Raw genomic sequence first — 21,548 nt, 5'->3', positions numbered from 1 at the left:
GATTTCCAGAATTCTATGAGTATGTTCAAGAATTCTGGGAGGCTTTCCGTAATTAGCCGTTAGGCGCATAGAGGAATAACTCTGGGCGGCAGAGATGTCCAGCGAACAGAGGGCTATCTGTCTACGACAAGGGGGTCGAGAAGATGTCTTATTGCTGGCATGGAAGAGGGTCTGACCGAGGTTGGTGGTGGTGTTAGAATTATGGTTAGATCTAACTCAGCCCTACAGAACCAGCTTGAAGGGTGAGGACTGTCCCCATTTATAAGCACATGTTTAGACCATATATTGTCCGATGTGGGATTCTTAATAGGTGGTATGCCATCCTCGGGTCAAACGTATGTGTGACCTCGGCTGAGGGGTATTAGAAAGGGGCTTCCCCTACCCTCAGTTGATTGGGCAAACGCTATTGGACCGTCTTGGATGCACGAGTGGATTGAGCCAATGCCTAATTATTGGGTCATTCCGGGATAAACATTAATTATTTTCATTCTATATAATTCATAATTTATTAATATCTATCATTAATTTTAAATTTATAAAAATTAATAGATTAGATTGAAATTCCTTTCAAAAATCTGCAACTTATATAATCATTAAAACTCAATTATTATTTATTTTAAGAAAAAAATATAATTTTAGTCTAGAAAATATGAATAAAATCTTATATAATATTAATAATTTTATATTAATAAAAATATTTAATAATATTATAATATACATATATAGTTTTAGTTAAAAAATAATAATTATAGAAAATAATAATAAAATATATATTAGTTAAAAAAATAATTATTATAGAAAATAATAATAATATTAAAATAAAGTTAGAATTAATATTAAAATAATTATTATAGAAAATAATAATAATTATTATAAAAAATTATAATAATATTTATATTTATAGAAATAATAAAAAAAATTCTATTTTAAGAAAAAATTTATTTTTATTTATTTAATTATGTTGAGAAATTGATGAAAATTGAAACAAATCGTATCTTCATAGATACATCTTTGAATTTATCTAAAAAAAAGATATTTTTAGATATATTTCTCCGAATTCATTAAAAAAAATCCAAAATAAATACGTTCGAAAATACATAGGATTTTTGGATTTTCATAGATGATATTCACCTTGAAGAGATGTACAAAGAAATTTCTTTGAAAATATCAATTTAATGCTTCACCAATTTAATGATGTACACATGAAATAGTGGTATACTGATTTTAGCTATTTTTAGGTCCAAACCAGTTTTAGATCCAAACTGAGCAATGAATCTATGGCCTTTTATATTGTCGTCCTCTATTGATATCAATTAGTTATAGTGCAGTGCTTCATTTTGAGTGCATACCAAGCATCTGAAAGTATGATTTCATTTTGTATGTCTTACATATCTCTAAAAGAGCACCAGATCAAGGTACAAAACATTAAATTTACTTTATTTTATGAACCTGAAATGAAATGTTTTAAAATTTTGACTCCGTGACTCTCCTACAATGAATTATACTATAAAAGAGTAAAAGTATTTGTGTTAAAGAATGAGAAAGGTGAGTTTTTCATTGACAACCATATTGAATTTTGTGGGCTTGTGGAACAAAGTGGAGAACGAACAACCATAAAAACCCAAATAATTTTTAGCAGAAGATATATATTTTGTTAAGTCAATCAAAAAATCTGAAATAAATGACATTCCACAATGGTGCTACATAGTCTTAATTATTGATTGAATATTAGAAGAATGATGGAAATGACTAATAATTTATATAATTAAGGATTCAAATGGTCTTATAAAAGATCAAAATAAACCTCATACAAAATAAAAACAAAAATAATATTAAACCTAATTATTTGGGATGAATCCAAATGGTTGAATAATTGGTATATATTTATTTTGGTAAAAATGAATGAATAGATTATCGCGGATTCAAATCAGTAAACTTGCACTCTCGATATTCATGCACCCTAACCAATAATCGATTTCAAATCCAAGTTTGAGGTATATAAGGACTGAATTGATATTTAAAAAATTATAATTGAATTATTTAATTAATTGAAAAAATACAAAAGAATGCATATAAAATCATTTAATTAGTTAAAAAAAATATAAAAATAAAACAGAATTTATTTTAAAAAACGCAAATGATGATGATGTAGATGCTCTGACAAACTCTAACTAAGCCCTCGCCAATCCAGAATCGGTGAAATCCTCTCCGTCACCGTCTCCTCGGAATCCCTCTTCGGCTCCCCCAAACCGATCCTCAAATTATTCTCGATCAAGGTACGCTTGTTAGACTTGTTTTTCTGTAGTCTTTACTCATAGGTTTCAAAGAAGATGTTCTTTGAAACTTGTAGATTTATTATTGTCATTACTCGGAGAAACAAATCCTAAAATTAATTTGTTTCTGAAGTAGAATTTTTGTTGTTTATTTTTGTTTGCATTCTGTTAATGTTACATTTTGCTTAGATTGTTTACCTTGTGATTGATCATATTTTGTTATCAGAAAGATTATGGTTGTACTCAACTATTCTGCATAACTAGGTTAATGTAAGCTGCTCTAGTGTGATTTGTGCTCATTTTGACATGTTTTGTATTGAATTCGGACGGTGTAGTTGTAGCAGCAGCTGAACTTTATAGTGCTGTTACTACGATTTAGGATTTGGGTTGATTGAACTCTTTATCGGGGAATTTATTCAAAAATCATATAATTATTAAAATATGAAGCAGTTGGAGACGTGTATTAGGGTTGTTGTAGGTATAATATGCATACCTTGAGTAGGTACACAACCTAGAATTAAATTAACATCCGTAATCAGTCTTTGTCCAGTGATTGTAAGGCCAACCCTAGAATACTCTGAAATCTATCGGGTGCTCCTAAATTCCATTCCCGGAAGTTTATAAAAACGTTTAGCCAGCTGCAGCCATTTGCTGCTACAGTGATAAGTCATTGATTGAAAGCTTTTAGTGGGTTGGATCAGGTAGAAGTCCTAATAATTGGGTTTCATGAAACCCAAACCCAACTTGAAAATAACTCATTGGATCTTCAAGAGTGAACCGGCTCTCATTGGCATTCACCACCCACAAACGTGCTCTCGTTGTGTGTGTGAGTCATTTTGTTTTTTGTTTTTGGTTCATTGTTATACTGCCTATTGCTCTCTTAACTGCTCTGTGTTTGTGTTCCAATCGTATTTACCATTATTTCATGCCATCTATTTCTCGCTTAAATTCTGTTAATACATGCTGTCTGTTGCTCTCTGCTGCCATCTTTCCAAAGTCAGAAAATAAAATGTAGCAAATTTAGTTGTACAATTTTTTCAAAGGGAAGTTGTTACTGCAAATTAAATTTACTGTTATTGTTTAGGTACTTTGTCCAACCTCAGCTAAGATTAGAAACAAACAAATACTGTCCTAAACTGATGCTCTAAGTTTTACTTAGATCTTTTTATTATTATTGTGGTTTTAAACTTGGAAAGTTGTTCACAAGTCATACCCTTATTGACTCTATGTAAAAGAATAATTTTTGAACCGTGTTACTCATTCCCAACAAGTGTTTCTTTATTGGGTTTTGCTGTAATGGAATGTTATTTTGGCCGCATTGTTGTTGCATGATGGGTCTCCCTATATCGTTGGCTATTGTCCATTAATTTGTTGTCATTGTTCAACAAAAACATTGGATATGGGGTTTTTGGAAGACTGTTTTGTAAAGCCTCAAAATCTAATAAGCTATTGGATGCTTCAATTTTCAGATAGTTGCAGTTATGTCGTTAGAGAAGGAAGCTTCAAGCTCCAAAGAGAAACGCAGACTATCGTGCACTGCTCACTTTGATGCCCTCTGGTTCTGCTACTGTAAGGGCCATTCACCCAAAACTTAAAAAATGCTTTTTTTTTCAAATGGGTCATCCATCCCAGTACTGATACAGTTTGTGTGTTTAATGTGTGCAGCCCCAGTTCATCAAATGCAGCAGTATTACAGGCTTGGTGTTCTTGATAATTGTTCTGGTAAATGGAAAGCAATGGTTGACTGCTTAATGCTCAAGACCAAACCCAATTCTCAAGTCGAGGTTGGTTCCTATTTCTTCCTCATTAATGTGTAGTTGATATATGTTGAAAATCTTTAAATACATTGGGTTAAATATTCTTTGAATGTGGTCCCGTTTGCTGTATTTGAGAGCACCTTTGATTGTGTTTGGGAAAATTGAAGAGTGTAGGTGGTTTTGCTATTTTTGTTTTCCAACTCTATTTGTATGGATGTTATAGCCACAGTGCATTTTTTTATGTGGGCTTGGAGGATTTTGTACAACATATTTGCCACCTTGCCGGTGCACTCAAAGTCAGATACCACCCCATTGCATGGTCTTGACTCTTGATTATGCCCACAAATTATTCTGCTGTTTGATTACCTCAATAGAACAATTGATATGTTGTGTGATTGCATCTTTCATGTATTGGATACCTCAACATATTTCCAACCGAGTGAATGCGTGTGTTCTTGTGGCCTGAAAGAGCAAAACCGAGATCATCTAATGGATATTTGACAGTGCAATGCTTAAAAGCATCAATATGGGGCTGCCTTGCTGGTTGTATTAAAATTTTGGCATTTTGTTATTTCATGTTCGTTGCTAGAAGAGAGTCAAGAAACTACCCTTTCAACTCTGTTATTACTATGTCAAAAAAAAAAAGTCTCTTCATTTCTACTTCTGTCTTTCTATATGATGCCCCTATTGCTCTTCTGTGAATGATGAAAGCACCATGAAATTGACAATAGCTCTTTAATGTTGCTCTTGTTTTTATATCCATCATTTTACTATGCACCAGTTGCATGGTTTAACTGATCAGGCATGGTAGTTTATCTATGTTTTTATTGCAGATTATAATAAAGGTTAATTTCTTTGATTATTGTTATGTTAGTTATCAGTTAGTTGTTAGCGGCAGTTAATTTTTACTGCTAGTCACTATATGTTAAGAGATCCACATCAGACCATATATGGTCTGAACATGTTTATAAGTGGGACAATTCTCACATTACAAGCTGATTTTGTAAGGTTGAGTTAGGCTCAACTACAATTCTAAAACCATAGTTAGTCAATTTTAGATCTACATATAAATGTAATATGAATCATAATGTACAAGTAGTTGAATGAGAACGTCTCTCTTCATTTTCTTCCGCCGTCCACCTTAACACAGTGATTTGAGCTTTTTCTCTCTTCAAACTGTTACCAGTTTTTTTTCCCTTTCTTGAACCTTTTTTTATCAAGTATTCTTTCAGTCCATGGCTTTGCAATCAACTAGTGATGCTTTCAGTTCTACCACCTTCATTCTTTTATGATAAACCAAGCCTACTCTTGGTTTCTCAGCCATTGACTAGTACAAATTATAGCTCTTGGAGTCAGGCCAGGGAAATGGCTTTGTTGGCCAAAAGCAAAAGTATGGCTTTGTTGATGGCTCGATTACACAGCAGCCAAAGTAATTTGATCTTCGGTTGTATCTGCTTGGTAGATGGATGATAGTGACCTGTTTCTTCCGTCGGTTATTAAATTCCATTGTCAAATGCACTAGAAGCACTGCAGCAGAAACATGATGTTTTATTTGGGCATTTTAACAACAGAATGAACCTTGGATCTTTCAACTGATTTTTTTTTTTAAGAGTCTCAGTTAACCTTCCCACAAATCAGCATTTTGTTGGAAGGAAGTTTTGGGTAGGTGGAGAAAGTGTTTAAGTATTTGGGAGAGGATAGGAAACTTTTGGAAAAGGGAAGACTTACTAGTATTATTGAGAGTTTATAATTTTGTCTTTATACAAACTCAAGTACATCACCTCTATTTATACTAGTAACATTCCTAAATCAACGACTAGGATTTTGTCACCATAAACTTAATCAAATGGCTATAAATCACTCCCTGGAGTTTTCACTACTATTTTACAAAAATCCTAACTTATCCTTATCTTTTAGAGAGTTCCATGGATCTCTCTAGAATAGGCTTCTAGAAGTTGACCTACTACAACATAAATTTGGACTTAAAATTCATAAGACCCAAAAACTAACAAACCCAAAATCAATTTAAATATTCAACAGCCCCCTTAAACTTGAATTTTCTATTCCAAGTAAATATCTTAACTTGAAACAGTCTTCGCACTTGATTTTGTGTTTGTTAGCTTTAGGGCCTTAGGAATTTTAAGCCCAAATTTTTTGTGGTAGTAGGTTCAACTTCTAGAAGCCTATTCTCGAGAGATCCATGGTGCTCTCTAGAAGATCAGGATAAGTTAGGGTTTTTGTAGAATAGTAGAGAAAATTTTAGAGAGTGATTTATAGCCATTAGATTAAGTTTGTGGAGGCAAAATCCTAGTCGTTGATTTAGGAGTGCCACTAGTATAAATAGAGGTGATGTACTTGAGTTTGTATTAACAAAATTATAAATAGTCAATAATACAAGTAGCCTTCCCTGTTAAGAGGTTCAAAGCTTCTCTCATGCTTCTTTGAGCCGTCTTGGCTCTCTAGACCTTTCCGAACGTGTCTTCATCTATTCCTTGATAGATTAGACAGAGAGCCTTCTTGTCTCTCTTCCTTGAGTCTCTCAAACTATCCTTTTGAGTTTGAGATGAAGTGTTTTCATTCTCCGGGTTGACAAGGTCTTTCTCGACTATCTCCCACACGTCGTGAGCGCCAAAGAGAGCCGCCATTCTTAGACTCCAATTGTCGTAGCTGTTCTTTGTAAGCATCGGGACTTGGAAATGAACACGGCCAAAGAGAACCACTTAGTTAGAAGGAAGTTTTGGATAGGTGGAGAAATGTAAGTATTTGTGAGAGGATAGAAAATTTTTGGACAAGGTCAGGTTACTTGCATTATTGAGTGCTTTTTATTTTGGTTTTATACAAACTCAAGTACATCACCTCTATTTATACTAATGACATTCCTAAATCAACAACTAGGATTTTGCCACCACAAACTTAATCTAGTGGCTATAAATCACTCTCTAGAATTTTCTTTAGTATTCTACAAAAATCCCATCTTATCCTTATCTTCTAGAGAGCTCCATGGATCTCTCTAGAATAGGTTTCTAGAAGTTGGACCTACTAAAACATCTTCTAGAGAGCTCTATGGATCTCTCTAGAATAGGTTTCTAGAAGTTGGACCTACTACAACACAAATCTAGGCTTAAAATTACTAAGGCCCAAAAACTAACAAACCCAAAATCAATGCAAATATTCAACACATTTCACCTCACTTAATGGTCATTAGAAAGAAATCAAGTGAATATCCACAATTGTCAAAATCTCAGTCTAGATCTTAAAATCTTAAGATTTTAAAATCTTAATTACCCTAACGATCCCGATCTTAAATATAATCTTGTGTTATAGGTTTATAGCCAATTTGTGAAAAAAAATCGTAAAATCATTGATTTTGTTCGATCTTTGCTAGTTTCAGCCATGATTGACCGTTTTTCGGGCACCGCCGTTAAAAGGCGAGAAGGATGACAAGATGCAAAAGCGCAACAGTTATGGTTCGACAGTGACAAATCCCTGACGTTTGAAATGAAGCTTTAGATTTAGGGTTTAGAGAATAAACATCTCACTTATAGGTTTGTTTTAACTAATTGACTTATGATAAAACTAACAAACCCAAAATCAATGTAAATATTCAACACATTTCACCTCACTTAATGGTCATTCGAAATTAATCAAGTGAATATCCATGATTGTCAAGATCCCAGTCTAGATCTTAAAATCTTAATATTATACGATCTTAATCACCCCAACGATCCCGATCTTAAGTAGAATCTTGTGTTATAGCCAAATTGTGAAAAAATCGTAAAATCATTGAATTTGTTCGATCTTTGCCAGTTTCGGCCATGATTGACCGTTTTCCGAGCACCACCATTAAAAGGTGAGAAAGCTGACAAGATGCTGAGACGAATAGTTACGGTTCGGCGGAGACAAATGCCTGCCTTTTGAAATGAAGCTTTAGATTTAGGGTTTAGAGAATAAACATCTCTCTTGTAGGCTTGTTTTAACTTATTGACTTATCATAATCCTAGTAATTGACCAAATATATCCCTAATGTCTAACAAGTATAAAACTCAATCATACATGGCTAAAGAATATGAAGGAGTCATTTTCTCACAGATACGATTTTTATTGCGATCTTATGTTTTACGATCTTGTTACCCTCTCTCGATCTTGCAAAAATAATTAGGCCGTATCTTCCGATCTTAGCTACGATTTTATAGTTTACGATCTTACTATTCTTTCCCGATCTTATGTAAGATCTTGATCTTGATAACCTTGTGAATATCATTCAATAGACAGTTGTTTCCTCACGGACAATAATGACCCCGATTCACTAATCAAAGATCAAATCCTATCAATAATCCTGTTCCTCCAATAAACAAATTATTCTCCTTGAGTATTCAGAAGGAAAAACAATGTGAAGTTGGTTCCTTCACATCTTAGTCTGGTTCTACAGTTGTTTAATTCGTTTTTTTTTTTCTCTCCAAATCAAATCAATAATTATAAACGTTTTATACCGTGTTCGACTACAGTGTCAAAATTTAGATGTTCGAATAACATCACTAAAAAAAATCCATAGTTTCAGATCTTCTGCTGAAACTGAATATCAGGGAGGCTATTGGCTACTGTTGTGGTGAATTAATTTGGTTCAAGCACTTGCTAGCTTGTTTTGAGATTACCATTTACTCTGCTATCCTGTTCTGTGATAATCAACCCATTATTCATTTGGTCTCTAGTCCAACATTTCACGAGCGATCCAAATATTGATTGTCATTCATCCAAGAACGCGCCTCCTCAGAGCCAGTCCCAACATCAGCTGGCAGAATCACTCGCCGAGCTTCTTTCTTCCAGCTACTCAGTTTCTGCTCTTAGCCTAGTACTGTCTAAGTCGAGAATTTCAGACACTCATTTCCCAACTCGAGGAGAAGTATTTTGGATTAATATATATTATTTTGTTTAATTACTGTTATGTTAGTTATTAGTTGATATCAGTGGCAGTTATGTTTACCGTTGCTTAGTCTGTTTCTGAATTACACTATATATTTGCATTACAAGTAGTTGAATGAAAACAACACTCTTGAATTGTGTTTTTCCTCAAACAACTTTACACATTTTCTCGGAGTAACAAGTTGTATGTCTGCATGCAGGAAATCCTCGAAGCTCAAGAGAAATCAAAGCCACACATCTGGAATTTCAGAACACGATATGAAGCTTCACAATACTGGCAAAAACGATATGGTCATTTAGATAGGCCTGAATGAGGAAAATCCTTGTGTGCATATAAAACACTTTTTGCTTTCTGATTTTATTCGTGTTTTAGAGAAAGAAACTTTTAGAGACCAAATAAAGTTTATATCAAATTGAAGGTGCCAGAAAGCTAGATTTTCATTATTTTTTATGGAACTTTCACATTGAATTTTGAATTGAGAAGACTTAGCATATTAGTTTTCTGTTAGCAATAATGTTTTAAAATTGTGCCAACATTCATTTTCATGTGTTTTTTCTGTAATGAAACTATTTTTCACTGTATTGACTGCTTAAATATTGGCCACTGGTGATTAAGGTAAAGATTCATACATAGTAGTTTCAAATGTTTATAAAGTTTTAAAATTTACTACGATAGATAAAATTTTAATTATAGGTTTGTGCATTTCGAGCTACTAAATTACTAATTTCTTCCAAAGGGTTTGCAAATATGCCAGTGGATGAATCCATTGGAGCTGAAGATGGTTCAAATACTTTGAAAGAGTCTTCTGAGGACAAACAAATATCAGGAGCATGCCTGTTAATCTGTTATCAACAGTGATGAAATATTGCATTACAGATTTTCATTCAACAAACACTTTTTCTCTATATTCAGATTAAATAGGGCCTACCTATGTTCAATTGTCAACATAACAGAAAAATATAATTTAAAAAAGATTTATTTATTTAAATGGTAAAGAACTTTATTGACAATTTCTTTTCTTGTGTAAATTATAGGCTCCAAATTTTCTAATGTATTTATTTTACTATATACATAAACTAAAATTTTAATATTAATCATTTATTATATGTACTATACCTACCTTGCGTATAAATAAATATCGAATAAATATTTTATTATTGATATAGTAATTCTTAAAGGATAATAGTATAATTCTTACTCTGCCATAAACTTCTATTAAAGGATAATAATATTTCTGGATCCCTAATGGATATAAATTCTAAAAATAATATTTCTAAAATTACCATTTTAACAAAAGTAATTTCATTTCTTAAAACAAATACATTTTTAAATTCATTTATCACATATTAAATATAACTAATCATATATTTAAGTAAATTATAACTATCTAAATATATTGTTGTTAAATTGTGTTTCAAAATATCATTTTCAAATTAACTATAAAATACAGTAGTAGGTAGTTTAGAATACACCATTCTAAAATTAATAAGTGGTGATTTTTCATTCAATGGAAATTAATATTTACAAAGAAAAAAAATAGTATAATAATAAAAAATGGAAAGTGATGGTTTTCAAACTTGACAAAGACTTGTTGATATTGAGTTACTGGTGAACAAACTCCATCACGTGCTCACCTTAAACCCAAAAATATAACAGTTTCTTTTCTTCAACTAACTGAACAATTTAGTGTTATTTAACAACTTAAATAACTCTCTTTTCTCAACATAAAAACTGCACCAGTGTTTATAAGTTTCATAGTAAAAGAGTGTGTGTGAAAATTAACATAATGGCTAGTATCAAAGAAATGGGAAAGAAGAAAGCATGTGTGATTGGTGGCACAGGTTTTGTGGCATCTATTTTGATCAAACAGTTGCTTGAAAAGGGTTATGCTGTTAATACTACTGTTAGAGATCCAGGTCTTTTTCTTACTATGTCATGAAAAGACTATTGAAGATTTTGTCATGAAAAAAGATAGTTATGGTTTTGTTGTTTTGTGCAGATAATACTAAGAAAATATCACACCTCGAGGCACTGCGGAGTTCGGGGGAACTGAATCTGTTTAAGGCAGAATTAACAGTTGAAGAAGATTTTGATGCTCCTATAGCAGGATGTGAACTTGTTTTTCAACTTGCTACACCTGTGAACTTTGCTTCTCAAGATCCTGAGGTAAGTTTTGAAACTGCATTGTAAATTTACCGTTAAAAAATCGAGTGTTTTTGAGTATATGCTTCTTATGTTATTACTATGAGTTCAGAATGACATGATAAAGCCAGCGATCAAAGGTGTGTTGAATGTGTTGAAAGCATGCGCGAAAGCAAAAGAAGTGAAAAGAGTTATCTTAACATCTTCGGCTGCTGCTGTGACTATAAATGAACTCAAAGGGGAAGATCATGTCATGGATGAAACTAACTGGTCTGATGTTGAGTTTCTGAATGCGGCGAAGCCACCTACTTGGGTAAAAAACTAACTTTATTCAAAAGATTATATTGTTTTAACACAAAATGGTGTGAAAATTTTCGACAACAATTTAAATGGTTAATGCAGTTAAGAAAACATGGTTACGGTTTAGAATTAAGAGGTATGATAAGGTGTATCATTCGTTGAACTCGATTAATCACAGTTTTGAATGTCATTCGCCGCGTTTTGCAGGGTTATCCTGCGTCCAAAGTGCTAGCTGAAAAGGCTGCATGGAAATTTGCTGAAGAAAATGACATTGATCTAATCACTGTGATACCTACATTAACAATTGGTCCTTATCTCACCCAAGATATGCCATCTAGTGTTGGCTTGGCAATGTCGCTTATAACAGGTTCAAAGCTGAGAAATTCAATGGATTAAGGACTCTTTTAAGGACTATACAAAAAGGACTCTAATGTTTTAATATCAATTTCTTATCTTGCAGGCAATGATTTCCTCGTAAATGCTTTGAAAGGAATGCAGTTTCTGTCAGGTTCAATATCCATTACTCATGTCGAGGATATTTGCCGAGCTCATATATTTGTGGCAGAGAAAGAATCGGCTTCTGGTAGATACATTTGCTGTGCTCACAATACCAGTGTTCCCGAGCTTGCAAAGTTTCTCAGCAAACGTTACCCTCAGTATAAAGTTCCAACTGAGTAAGAACCGGCTTCTAGTCATACATTTTGTATGAAATAAATGATTATACAGTATCGTTTTTTGATTGCCGATTTCAAAGCTTATCAAAGTATCGTTTTTGAATTGCAGGTTTGAAGATTGCCCTAGCAAGGCAAAGTTGATAATCTCTTCTGAAAAGCTTATCAAAGAAGGGTTCAGTTTCAAGTATGGTATCGGTGAAACTTTTGACCAGACTGTGGAGTATTTGAAAACTAAGGGGGTCTTGAAGAAGTAAACTTCTGATATTTTCATTTCTCTAACAAACTCTAAGCATGTTATGTGTTTGTTGAGTTTAGAGTGAAATATCAAGTGAATAAGAATAAAGAAGGGAATGACAGGTTCATCTCTGTGAATCCCCTAGTGTATTACCACCTAATTAAACCCCTCTAATATTATTATTATTACTTTGCTAATATTACTATTAAACTCTCATTATCAGTGGACTAGCCATTAATAATAAAAAAACTTATCATCAAGAGCACAATATTCTTCAGTTTAACAATGTTAGGGGGCTTTACATTCCCAATGGTTTAACAGAGAGATTAATTTCTATGCACGAACACTGCAAACCAATTGTACAATTGACTTTATAACTCTTGAAGATAAATTTTAAGCCAATTAAACGAAAATAAAAGAAGATAGATGGTTTGAACATTGAAGAACACCGATAAACTCCATGGATTATCGGCTGTGCAATCTGCGCAGCTCCTGTGAACCCTCAATAGATGAAAAGTCACGAGTTCCTGGCTGTTCCACTTCGACAGACACTTCGCTTAATGTAATAGAAGATGCCCGGCTAGGATTTCTTCTAGACTTCTTATAAAGCTTAGATAATGCTTGAACAGCGTTCCTCATTGAAGGTCTAGTTTTGGAAACTCCACTAACACATTTTAATGCAAGTGAAGCCATATCATTAAGCTTGTTGACATCATAGTTTCTGTTCAGTTGCGGATCCACAATTTCTTCCCATCCAATCTTGCCCTCATTTTCCATGGCAGCCTAATCATATCCAACAAGAAATATGTTGTGAATCCTACATATATTTTCAAATGCGCCAAAATAAACTTATGCGCGGCAGCATGACCGCATGTATAGAAGCCAACAGGGAGATGCTGTTCTTACTAATTTTACGTATTCCATGAGACCCTGCTGTGGATTCCTTCCAGTAATAAGCTCGAAAAGTAGCACACCAAAGCTATAAACATCGCTTTTCTTAGTGAAGGTACTAGTAGATACATACTCAGGATCAAGATATCCAAAAGTTCCTCTGATATTGGATGTACGCGGTTTAATCATCTCTGGTCTGGAAAGCCCAAAGTCAGTGACCTGCCCAATAAAATAGTAAAATGGTAGCATCATCTTAACAAAAGGTAGAGTTACAATAGTACAATTTTGATGAAATATATATCAAAAAGGAGAATGTAGAGAATGCAATGCATAAATAAAATAAAACACAGGAGAAAAGATAACCAAAGATTTGCCAGAATTAATAATGCACCAATGAATGTTTTGAAGTATCATCGATAATCCTATTTATCTCTGTGTAAACTGAATGGAAAGGTTGATTACCTTGGCTTTCATAAACTGATCCAATAGAATGTTGGAAGACTTGATGTCACGGTGCACAATAGGTGGATCGGCCTGTAGATAAGTTAATTATCAAGAAAAAGAAAAAACCAAAAGTAAACATGCTTTCTGTTCTCAACGTGTAAGTTTACTAAATTAATAAACAAGTTTTGAGTATATTATATACCCCATAATGTAGATATTCCAGCACCCTTGCAACATCTAGTGCTATGCTAAGTCTCAGATCCCAGCTTAATGGCTCGTGATCTTTTCCTGGATCATCAAGACAACCTAAGGTAAGTAAAAGGGGTAAAAGAAGAGTCCAAACAAAAAAATTTCTTAGCTATTATTATTGAGAATATGAAAAATTGTTATGCAAGTCCACTGATATATCATTCATACGAGACAATACAAAGTCAGACAAATATTCACATGAAACTATTTTCTATGGAACAAAAAATGGAGCCATTGCACACTGAAAACATCTATTCCATTGATCATTATCCTAACAAATATTTTCCTAAAAATGTGAAAGGACTAGAATTATTCTCTTTCTAACCATATAAATGAGAAGCAAGACTGCCATTGCTCATGTAAATGTAAAGGAGCATATGTTGTCCTCTTTCTGCAGCATATCCCACCAAAGCCACAAGGTTTTTGTGATGTAATCTTCCAAGTAATAGAACCTGCTAGCAGGAGAGCAAAGCTTGAAAGTTTTCTAATTTCAACGAACTATCTTTAAACCCCTTTACTAAAGAGTTGTAGAGAACAGCATGAGGGAATCTTGTTGGAAATTAAAGCGAGTTAGAAATCGAGTAACAATTAATTCATACCATTATTATAGAAAAGATGTTTCTTCATTAAATAATTGCAAACTTTCAAAGAAAACTACATGGAGAACTAGATGTGTTGATGTTAACATAAGCATATCACCAAGTATTACCTCAGTTAAAAATTCTTGTTCTCCTTGTCTTGAATTAGCACCAAGAACTTTAACTGCAACCGTCTCACCTGTAGGCATTTGTGCTTTGTAAACAGAACCAAATGCTCCATGGCCTATGATTGTTGTGAAATTAGAAGTAGCCTTTTCTATATCTCTGAAAAAGGAATAACAAGGTTACACAAACAGAGAAATATAAATTAACATAGACAAAAGTGCAATGAAATTAACTTTCTCAACCAAGAAGCAAAGAGATTCTAGTAGCTAAAACGGTCAATCCAGAGAAGCAGGAAACAAAAATGCAATGGAAATTAACATACTTGTAAGAATACTTGGGAATTCCACATGCTGAGATTGAATTCTTCCTCCTAAGTCCTTCTAACCAAAAATTTGCGTTACTCCATTCCGATGTTCTTGGTGACTCCAAAGCTGCATTGGAGTCTGATAATGATATGTTGGAATCAACCCTTTTGACATGACCGGTAACGGCCTCAGTTCTCTGAGGACTGCTCTTTTCCTCCTCTACACACTTCCTTCCACACATGAAGAGGACTAAAATTAAAAATCCCAAACCAGCTCCAATTACGAAGCCTATACATATTCCTATTATCAATAACAATAGATCCCTGTCCATCTCATGGAAATTGAGAAATACTTATAAGTCTGCCAATGTACCTAAAAATGCACAAACAGAAATTTCAGAAAACTAACAAGAGCTAGTTAGTACACATCTAATCTTGATGCATAACATCCAAAGAGCACCTTGTTTTTGTCATCAGATATATCAAATATATAAAGAGAAACTTAACTGCTACACGAAATTACATCTAGATGCACCATCAACCGTTATTAATTCAAACCATTTTTCTTAACCAGCCAAACATTCCTCCACTTGTGATTGAGTGGCTCATCATTTAATCAAATGGCTTAAATATATTAATCATCTTTCAATAAATCAAAGGCGTAAATTGCAAGTATATCTTAACAAGTCACGCGTTTTGGAATAAAACCTTCGATTTCTAGCTTTATATTTCACTAACTTTATAACACATCACGCGTATTGGAACAAGACCCTTTGATTTCTCACTTTATATATTACTAACTTAATAACAATTCACGCGTTTTGGAATAAAACAAGCTTCATATTTTACCAACTTTAGAGGAGCCAAATTCATCCATAACAAATTAACAATACAACAGTAAAATGAACAATGGACTCAATACAAACAGAATCAAAATTCAAATTTAAACTCTAAACTCCATTAAACTAATTATTATCGCCTAGCAAGTAGAATTAAAAGCTACATAGCACCTAAACCTCTAAAAAATGGAATAGCTGGTCCGTGTCCGTGTCGGATACTGAGACGTACATCTACACTTGTAATTACCTTTAATTGATTCAATTTTCAAATTATTACCGGTGTTGTGTGTCGGTGTTGGAGTCGTATTCGAGAAGTCAGTACTTCATAGCTCTAAATAAATTATTACTACAAAATTCCAGCTTTTAAAAAGAAAAAAAAAAAAGAAAGAAACAGAAAAGATGCATGCTACGTTATTTCCTTAAAGTGAAGATAAGAACGTTTTCCACGATCATCGTCATGGAAAAGAAATTGAAAAACCTACACAAATCCAATAAAAGTGGAACGAACAGAATAACAACACGCTCTACGATAATAAATAGTTAAAATACGTGAAATTGAAGAGAGAAAAACAGTGAATCTGAAAGAGATAGAGTGAGAGAGAGAACCATAAGATATGATAATGAGGATTGAGGAGGAGAATGGGAATGATTCTAATCCATTTCAATGGGTAAAGGAAGGAAGAGAGTGAGAGAGCATGAAATGCAGTGAGAGCGTAACGATCCTTTTTCATCAAAATATAAGCGGTTTCATTTCATTTCCTTTCATTTCCAATGACGTGGCTTTTTATTTTTAATAATAACTTGGAAATTTTATTTATATTAAAAATTAAAAACTAAGACAAATGGATATATGTCCAAAAAAAAAAAAAAGAAATAAGGCTAAAAGTGCTTTATAAATATTAATTTTTTTTACTGTTTAATTTTTTAACTTGTTCTTTTAACAAATTGATTCTAAAAATATTCATGTTTATCTACTTATTATTATTTATGAGGATAAATAGTTAACATGCTTCATCTAAAAAGAACTATTTAGTTAATATCAAAAAAAAAAATAGAACTATTTAGTTGATTTTATTGTAATTTTTTGTTATGAAAATATTTTTAGATGAGCCGGTTTATTTGAGTAGGTTCTAAGAAAATACATTAAAATGTTTATTGATTACTATTGAATGATTTTTACATGGTCAATGAAAATTAAATTCATGTTTTAATGAAATATAAATTAATTCTTTATCAACTTAATAAATTTTTATGGACAATCTTACTTTTATAGTATGCGATTTAAATTTTAGAAACAAATCAAACATATATTTAAATAAGAGTTATGTTGGTAACACAAAATCTTTTAACAAAATGTGTCTGCCTCTAACTGCAATTCAATTCGCGATTCTCTCCATTATTTTAATGAATTAAAAGGATTTTGTAATCATGTATAAAATATTAGAGGGTCTGGTTGCATACTTAATCACGGTTTTAGAATGTCATTTTGTATTTATAATTTTTTTTAGAAGAGAACAAAATTTTTTCGAAGGCACTTTAAAGACGGAGACGGCAAATATATCTCCAGTCCGTGAAGTCCTTACCCCTCCTAAATACAATAATATATTTAATTAATATATTTTTAAATTTTTATGTAAGTTAATTCGTAATTATATAACTATTTTATAACTAAATTTAAAACATATATATAATATATAATGTTAGTAGAAGAGAGAAATCTCAATGAATATTTTAAATTTTTTAAATTTAAAAATTTTGTGGTCATGACTCTCAAAATATAGATCAAGTATTGTTGAAAAAATATGATTCATATCTTAATTTCTTTTGGTTAATTTTTAATTTTTTTTATTAATTTGTTTAAAAATACTAAATAAAAAAAATTAATTTCGTGGAAATCTGCAGAGACGAGGATGAGAGACAAAATCTCGCGTGACGGACATCCGAGACGAAAGTAGAGAATAGATTTGAGAGGGGGGATTGAGACGGAAATATATTTCCGCCCCATCTCGCCCTATTGACATCCCTAATCGTTGTATTTTAAAACAAAAAAGATTTTATACCTTTGAAAAAAATGTATGATCGAGGTTTTGGTTGTGGTTATAATATTAGTTTTCTACATGACTTTTTTCCAAGTATCAAAAAAATTCCAAGTTGCACGTTAATAAAGAAAAAGTTTTAAATAGTTTATAAGAATAACACGACATTTTTACAAATTGATTTTCTAAGATTTTGAAAGACGGTCTACAATTTTACGAAGATATCAAAACATATGGATCAAAATACCTATCATTTATTTTATGAAGATATCAAAACATATGGATCAAAATACCTATCATTTATTTCGCACACCATGTCTAATAATAAAAGGTGTAATTGAGTGAATTAGAAAAACCAAATCTCAATATCAACTATTTAAATATTGTATTGCTTTAGTTACAATTTTGGTCCCTCTATTTTTAATTTTTTTGAATTTTGGTCAAATTATTTTAAAATCCAAAATTTTAGTCTCTTTATTTTGTTTTTTTATTAAAATTTTAGTCTCATTTCATTTGGGTGTTATTTTTTATGATGTAAAAATGTGGCAGCTAACTGATCATGTGGCAAGATTTTTAAGTGGCATAAATGAAATTCTATCTCATTTATAATTAATTTTATTATAATTATAATATAAATTATTATATTTAAAAATAAAAATAAAAATAAAACCTAAAATAAATTCTAATAAAATTTTAAATTTTTTTATTTATTCACAGAATTTTTTTTATAGAATTAATTAATTAAATTTAAAAAATGTAACTTTGGTTTTGGACGGGTTTCCAACCCACAACTTCTTACAAAATTTCACGAGATACATTACATCAACCTACGCCTCTATACTAATTATTTGAGATCAAAGTGAACAATTAATTGTGGATTTCATTTGTTATATATATATATATATATATATATATATATATATATATATATATATATATATATATATATATATATATATATATATATATATATATATATATATATATATATATATATATATATATATATATATATAAATAAATGTTCATCAAGATCATTTATCAAATCCAATGGTTATTAATGAATTCTCCTATCTCTTATTTTAAAATTCCTCCTACTTGATACATCCCATATATATATATATATATATATATATATATATATATATATATATATATATATATATATATATATATATATATAGATATATATATATATACATATATATATATATATATATACGTCAAAGCTTTTTGTTGAAATATGCTTAAATAACATACTCATAAATTTTATAACATTCTTTACACTATAATATAAATTTTTGAAAAGAGGTATTTTAAATAAAATTTAATATAAATTATGTATTAATTTAAATAGCTAAATTATTTATTTAAATAACTAAGTTTTTTAAATAATAATAATAATAATAAAATAAAGAATATAAAGGTATTTTTATAAATGGTTTATATATGTTACGATTTCATACACGCATGTGATGGTAAACATCTGATAATTACAAGATCTCACATATGAATAATAAATCAATCCAAAGAGAGATTTATTATTTGACATATTTTTGTTATTAATGTTTGACCATTACAACAAAATTATCATTAGCAGTTAACATTAGTGTTCAAAGACTCAATATCGATGGTGCACTGGATATCTTGAGATGAGTTATGTTATTATTTGAACAATATTGATTATTCAGTTTTATTTTATGGGAGTAAATTTTTTTTTAAAAATTGTTCTTTTTCAACTACAATTGCTTCAATATCTGCTAATTTGAATTCAATCCTGGTCTTTAATGGGCAAATTTCAAGGATTGAACATGGAAATTATTCACGACTGCATGGATCTTGAACTTGCATAAAGGATGAATCAACTTGCTTCTCTTATGGAATCTAGCACTTTATGAATAAAGAAAAGATTATGAGAAGTGGGATAGCTCCAATCGCATGAATCTCATGATCATTAAGCGTGTCGTTCCTGAGGTCTTTAAGGGTACTATATCGGAATATATAACAAATGCAAAAAATTTCCTTGCTCAGATAGAAAAGAGCTTCGAGAAAAGCAACAAGGCAAAATAAGTACTCTTCTTCAGAACTTGGTTTCCATAAAGTATTAAGGAAAAGAAAATATAAGAGAATATATTAAGGGCATGTGAAACATTGTTTCAAAATTTAAGGCACTAAAGCTTGAGTTGTCAAAAAACTTGCTTATTCATTTAGTATTACTTTATCTTCCTTCACAATTTAGTCACTTTGAGATATCTTATAAATGTCAAAAGGAGAAATGATCTCTTAATGAGCTCATTTCATTTTCTATGAAAGAAGAGGAAAGAATAAATCAAGATAAGACAAAAATTGTTCATTTTGTTGACACCTCTAAGGAAAGGGGAAAAAGAAAGAAAACCAATGAGTCCAAGAATGAAGCTGCAAATGTTCCAACACAAAAGAAACTAAAATAGGATGGCAATTGTTTCTTTTGCAAAATGTATGGACACGTGAAGAAGAAATGTCTCCAATATCACGCTTGACGTGCAAAGAAAGGTACATTTCATACTTTGGTCTAGAGCTGTCAAAATGGGCTAGCCCATATGGGTCGGCCCGTCAGGCCCGAAAAGTCATTGGCCTTGGGCCTTAAAATTAGAACCCATATTTTTAGGGCTTTTTTAGCCCAACCCTGAAAAGCCCGCTACCCATTAGGACTAGCCCATATAGACCGTGGGTACATAATTTTAAATTTAAAAAAATATATTAATATTTATATTATCTTACTCCAAAATAGCATATTAATTTTTCTCATTTCACTAAATTTTATCTTTATTCTATTCAATCTTTCTCTTTTAAATATTATACATTAATATAATCAACATTTTTTCATCGTATTATATTAGTTTTTCTCTTATAATACATATTCAAGTATTATTTTATACAATTTTGACATATTGTATTTTAGAAACACATTATAGTATTTATAAGAGATAATATAGTACTTATAAATGTATTATGTTTAAAATAACATAATTTTTAATTTTATTTATAATAAATATTATGGACTTTTTATTTTTATTTTTTAAAATAAAAAAACTCATTTAGGACCGGGTAGTACAAAGTCCATATAGGGTCGAACTCAGGTAGTAAATCTCGAGTCCATATTACACACGACCTTTTTGGCCCAGCCCTAAAAAGTCCAGGGCCCGTCCGTTTAGGGTCGGATAGTCCATTTTGACAGTTCTACTTTGGTCTGTTCTGAGGTCAATTTAGCATCAGTACCTAGAAACACTTGATGATTAAACTCAGATGCAACTACTAACATCAGTGTTTAATGCAGGGTTGCATGAACTACCCGAAGCCAAATTATGTTAAAAGATACATCTGTGTACTGGATTTTATTTAAATTTGTAAGACGCTTTTACGGTACCACCATTTAGACGGAATTTAATTTCAGTTTTATATTTGGACAATCAGGTTATTTGTGTTCATATTGAAACAATATGTTCAAGTTATCTTTTTATTTATATATTGTTAGAACCGGTTCACTTATGAGTCATGATAATCTATATTTGCTTGACACAGTAGCTACCTATGGCGAATCCATAAATGTGGAATTAAGTGGTACTAAGTGTAAAATTAATGATAATAATTCACGAGAATTATGGCACAAGCGCCTAGATCACATCTCTAATAATAGACTTAAGCGACTAGTGTCTGATGGAATTTTAGATTCCATTGACTTAACAAATTTTGATGTTTGTGTTAATGGTTCGTACGTACCACGATGGTGCGGGCTAGGA

At 31.5% G+C, this 21,548-nt stretch overlaps 3 protein-coding genes across 3 annotated transcripts; 2 read left to right on the top strand and 1 right to left on the bottom strand.

Moving 5' to 3' along the window:
- Positions 1-2,117: 2,117 nt before the first annotated feature.
- On the top strand, positions 2,118-9,545 carry LOC131602778 (uncharacterized). Its single transcript, XM_058874962.1, has 4 exons — positions 2,118-2,276; positions 3,743-3,842; positions 3,939-4,057; positions 9,151-9,545. The coding sequence occupies exons 2-4, from the start codon at positions 3,755-3,757 to the stop codon at positions 9,262-9,264; spliced, it is 321 nt and encodes a 106-aa protein (XP_058730945.1). The 5' UTR covers positions 2,118-2,276; positions 3,743-3,754; the 3' UTR covers positions 9,265-9,545.
- Positions 9,546-10,671: 1,126 nt separating this feature from the next.
- On the top strand, positions 10,672-12,499 carry LOC131602777 (anthocyanidin reductase ((2S)-flavan-3-ol-forming)). The gene is made up of 6 exons (XM_058874961.1): positions 10,672-10,867; positions 10,951-11,117; positions 11,206-11,406; positions 11,601-11,760; positions 11,854-12,067; positions 12,177-12,499. Exons 1-6 carry the CDS (start codon positions 10,738-10,740, stop codon positions 12,319-12,321), a joined length of 1,017 nt encoding a protein of 338 aa, XP_058730944.1. The 5' UTR covers positions 10,672-10,737; the 3' UTR covers positions 12,322-12,499.
- A 37-nt stretch (positions 12,500-12,536) lies between these two features.
- LOC131602775 (calcium/calmodulin-regulated receptor-like kinase 1) lies at positions 12,537-16,444 on the bottom strand. The gene is made up of 8 exons (XM_058874960.1): positions 16,340-16,444; positions 14,913-15,267; positions 14,596-14,749; positions 14,212-14,338; positions 13,840-13,925; positions 13,656-13,727; positions 13,209-13,412; positions 12,537-13,085 (listed from the first exon to the last, which is right to left on the bottom strand). The coding sequence occupies exons 2-8, from the start codon at positions 15,224-15,226 to the stop codon at positions 12,768-12,770; spliced, it is 1,275 nt and encodes a 424-aa protein (XP_058730943.1). The 5' UTR covers positions 15,227-15,267; positions 16,340-16,444; the 3' UTR covers positions 12,537-12,767.
- Between the last annotated feature and the right edge of the window lie 5,104 nt (positions 16,445-21,548).

This window comes from Vicia villosa, linkage group LG5 (assembly GCF_029867415.1).
Source record: "Vicia villosa cultivar HV-30 ecotype Madison, WI linkage group LG5, Vvil1.0, whole genome shotgun sequence".
Lineage (NCBI taxonomy): Eukaryota > Viridiplantae > Streptophyta > Magnoliopsida > Fabales > Fabaceae > Vicia > Vicia villosa.
Note: the sequence above shows the minus strand (reverse complement) of the source record. Positions and strands in the feature narration are given on the sequence as shown.

Bases quoted from the DNA above. Each gene is read 5' to 3' on its own strand.
- LOC131602777 (XM_058874961.1), top strand. From the start codon at position 10,738: ATGGCTAGTATCAAAGAAATGGGAAAGAAGAAAGCATGTGTGATTGGT. The intron at 10,868-10,950 runs GTCTTTTTCTTA...TGTTTTGTGCAG, and splicing joins TACTACTGTTAGAGATCCAG to ATAATACTAAGAAAATATCA. The intron at 11,407-11,600 runs GTAAAAAACTAA...CGCGTTTTGCAG, and splicing joins CGGCGAAGCCACCTACTTGG to GGTTATCCTGCGTCCAAAGT.
- LOC131602775 (XM_058874960.1), bottom strand. From the start codon at position 15,226: ATGGACAGGGATCTATTGTTATTGATAATAGGAATATGTATAGGCTTC. The intron at 14,339-14,595 runs GTAATACTTGGT...TCCTGCTAGCAG, and splicing joins AACAAGAATTTTTAACTGAG to GTTCTATTACTTGGAAGATT. The intron at 13,086-13,208 runs GTAAGAACAGCA...GGATATGATTAG, and splicing joins TCATGGAATACGTAAAATTA to GCTGCCATGGAAAATGAGGG.
- LOC131602778 (XM_058874962.1), top strand. From the start codon at position 3,755: ATGTCGTTAGAGAAGGAAGCTTCAAGCTCCAAAGAGAAACGCAGACTA. The intron at 3,843-3,938 runs GTAAGGGCCATT...TAATGTGTGCAG, and splicing joins TGCCCTCTGGTTCTGCTACT to CCCCAGTTCATCAAATGCAG. The intron at 4,058-9,150 runs GTTGGTTCCTAT...GTCTGCATGCAG, and splicing joins AACCCAATTCTCAAGTCGAG to GAAATCCTCGAAGCTCAAGA.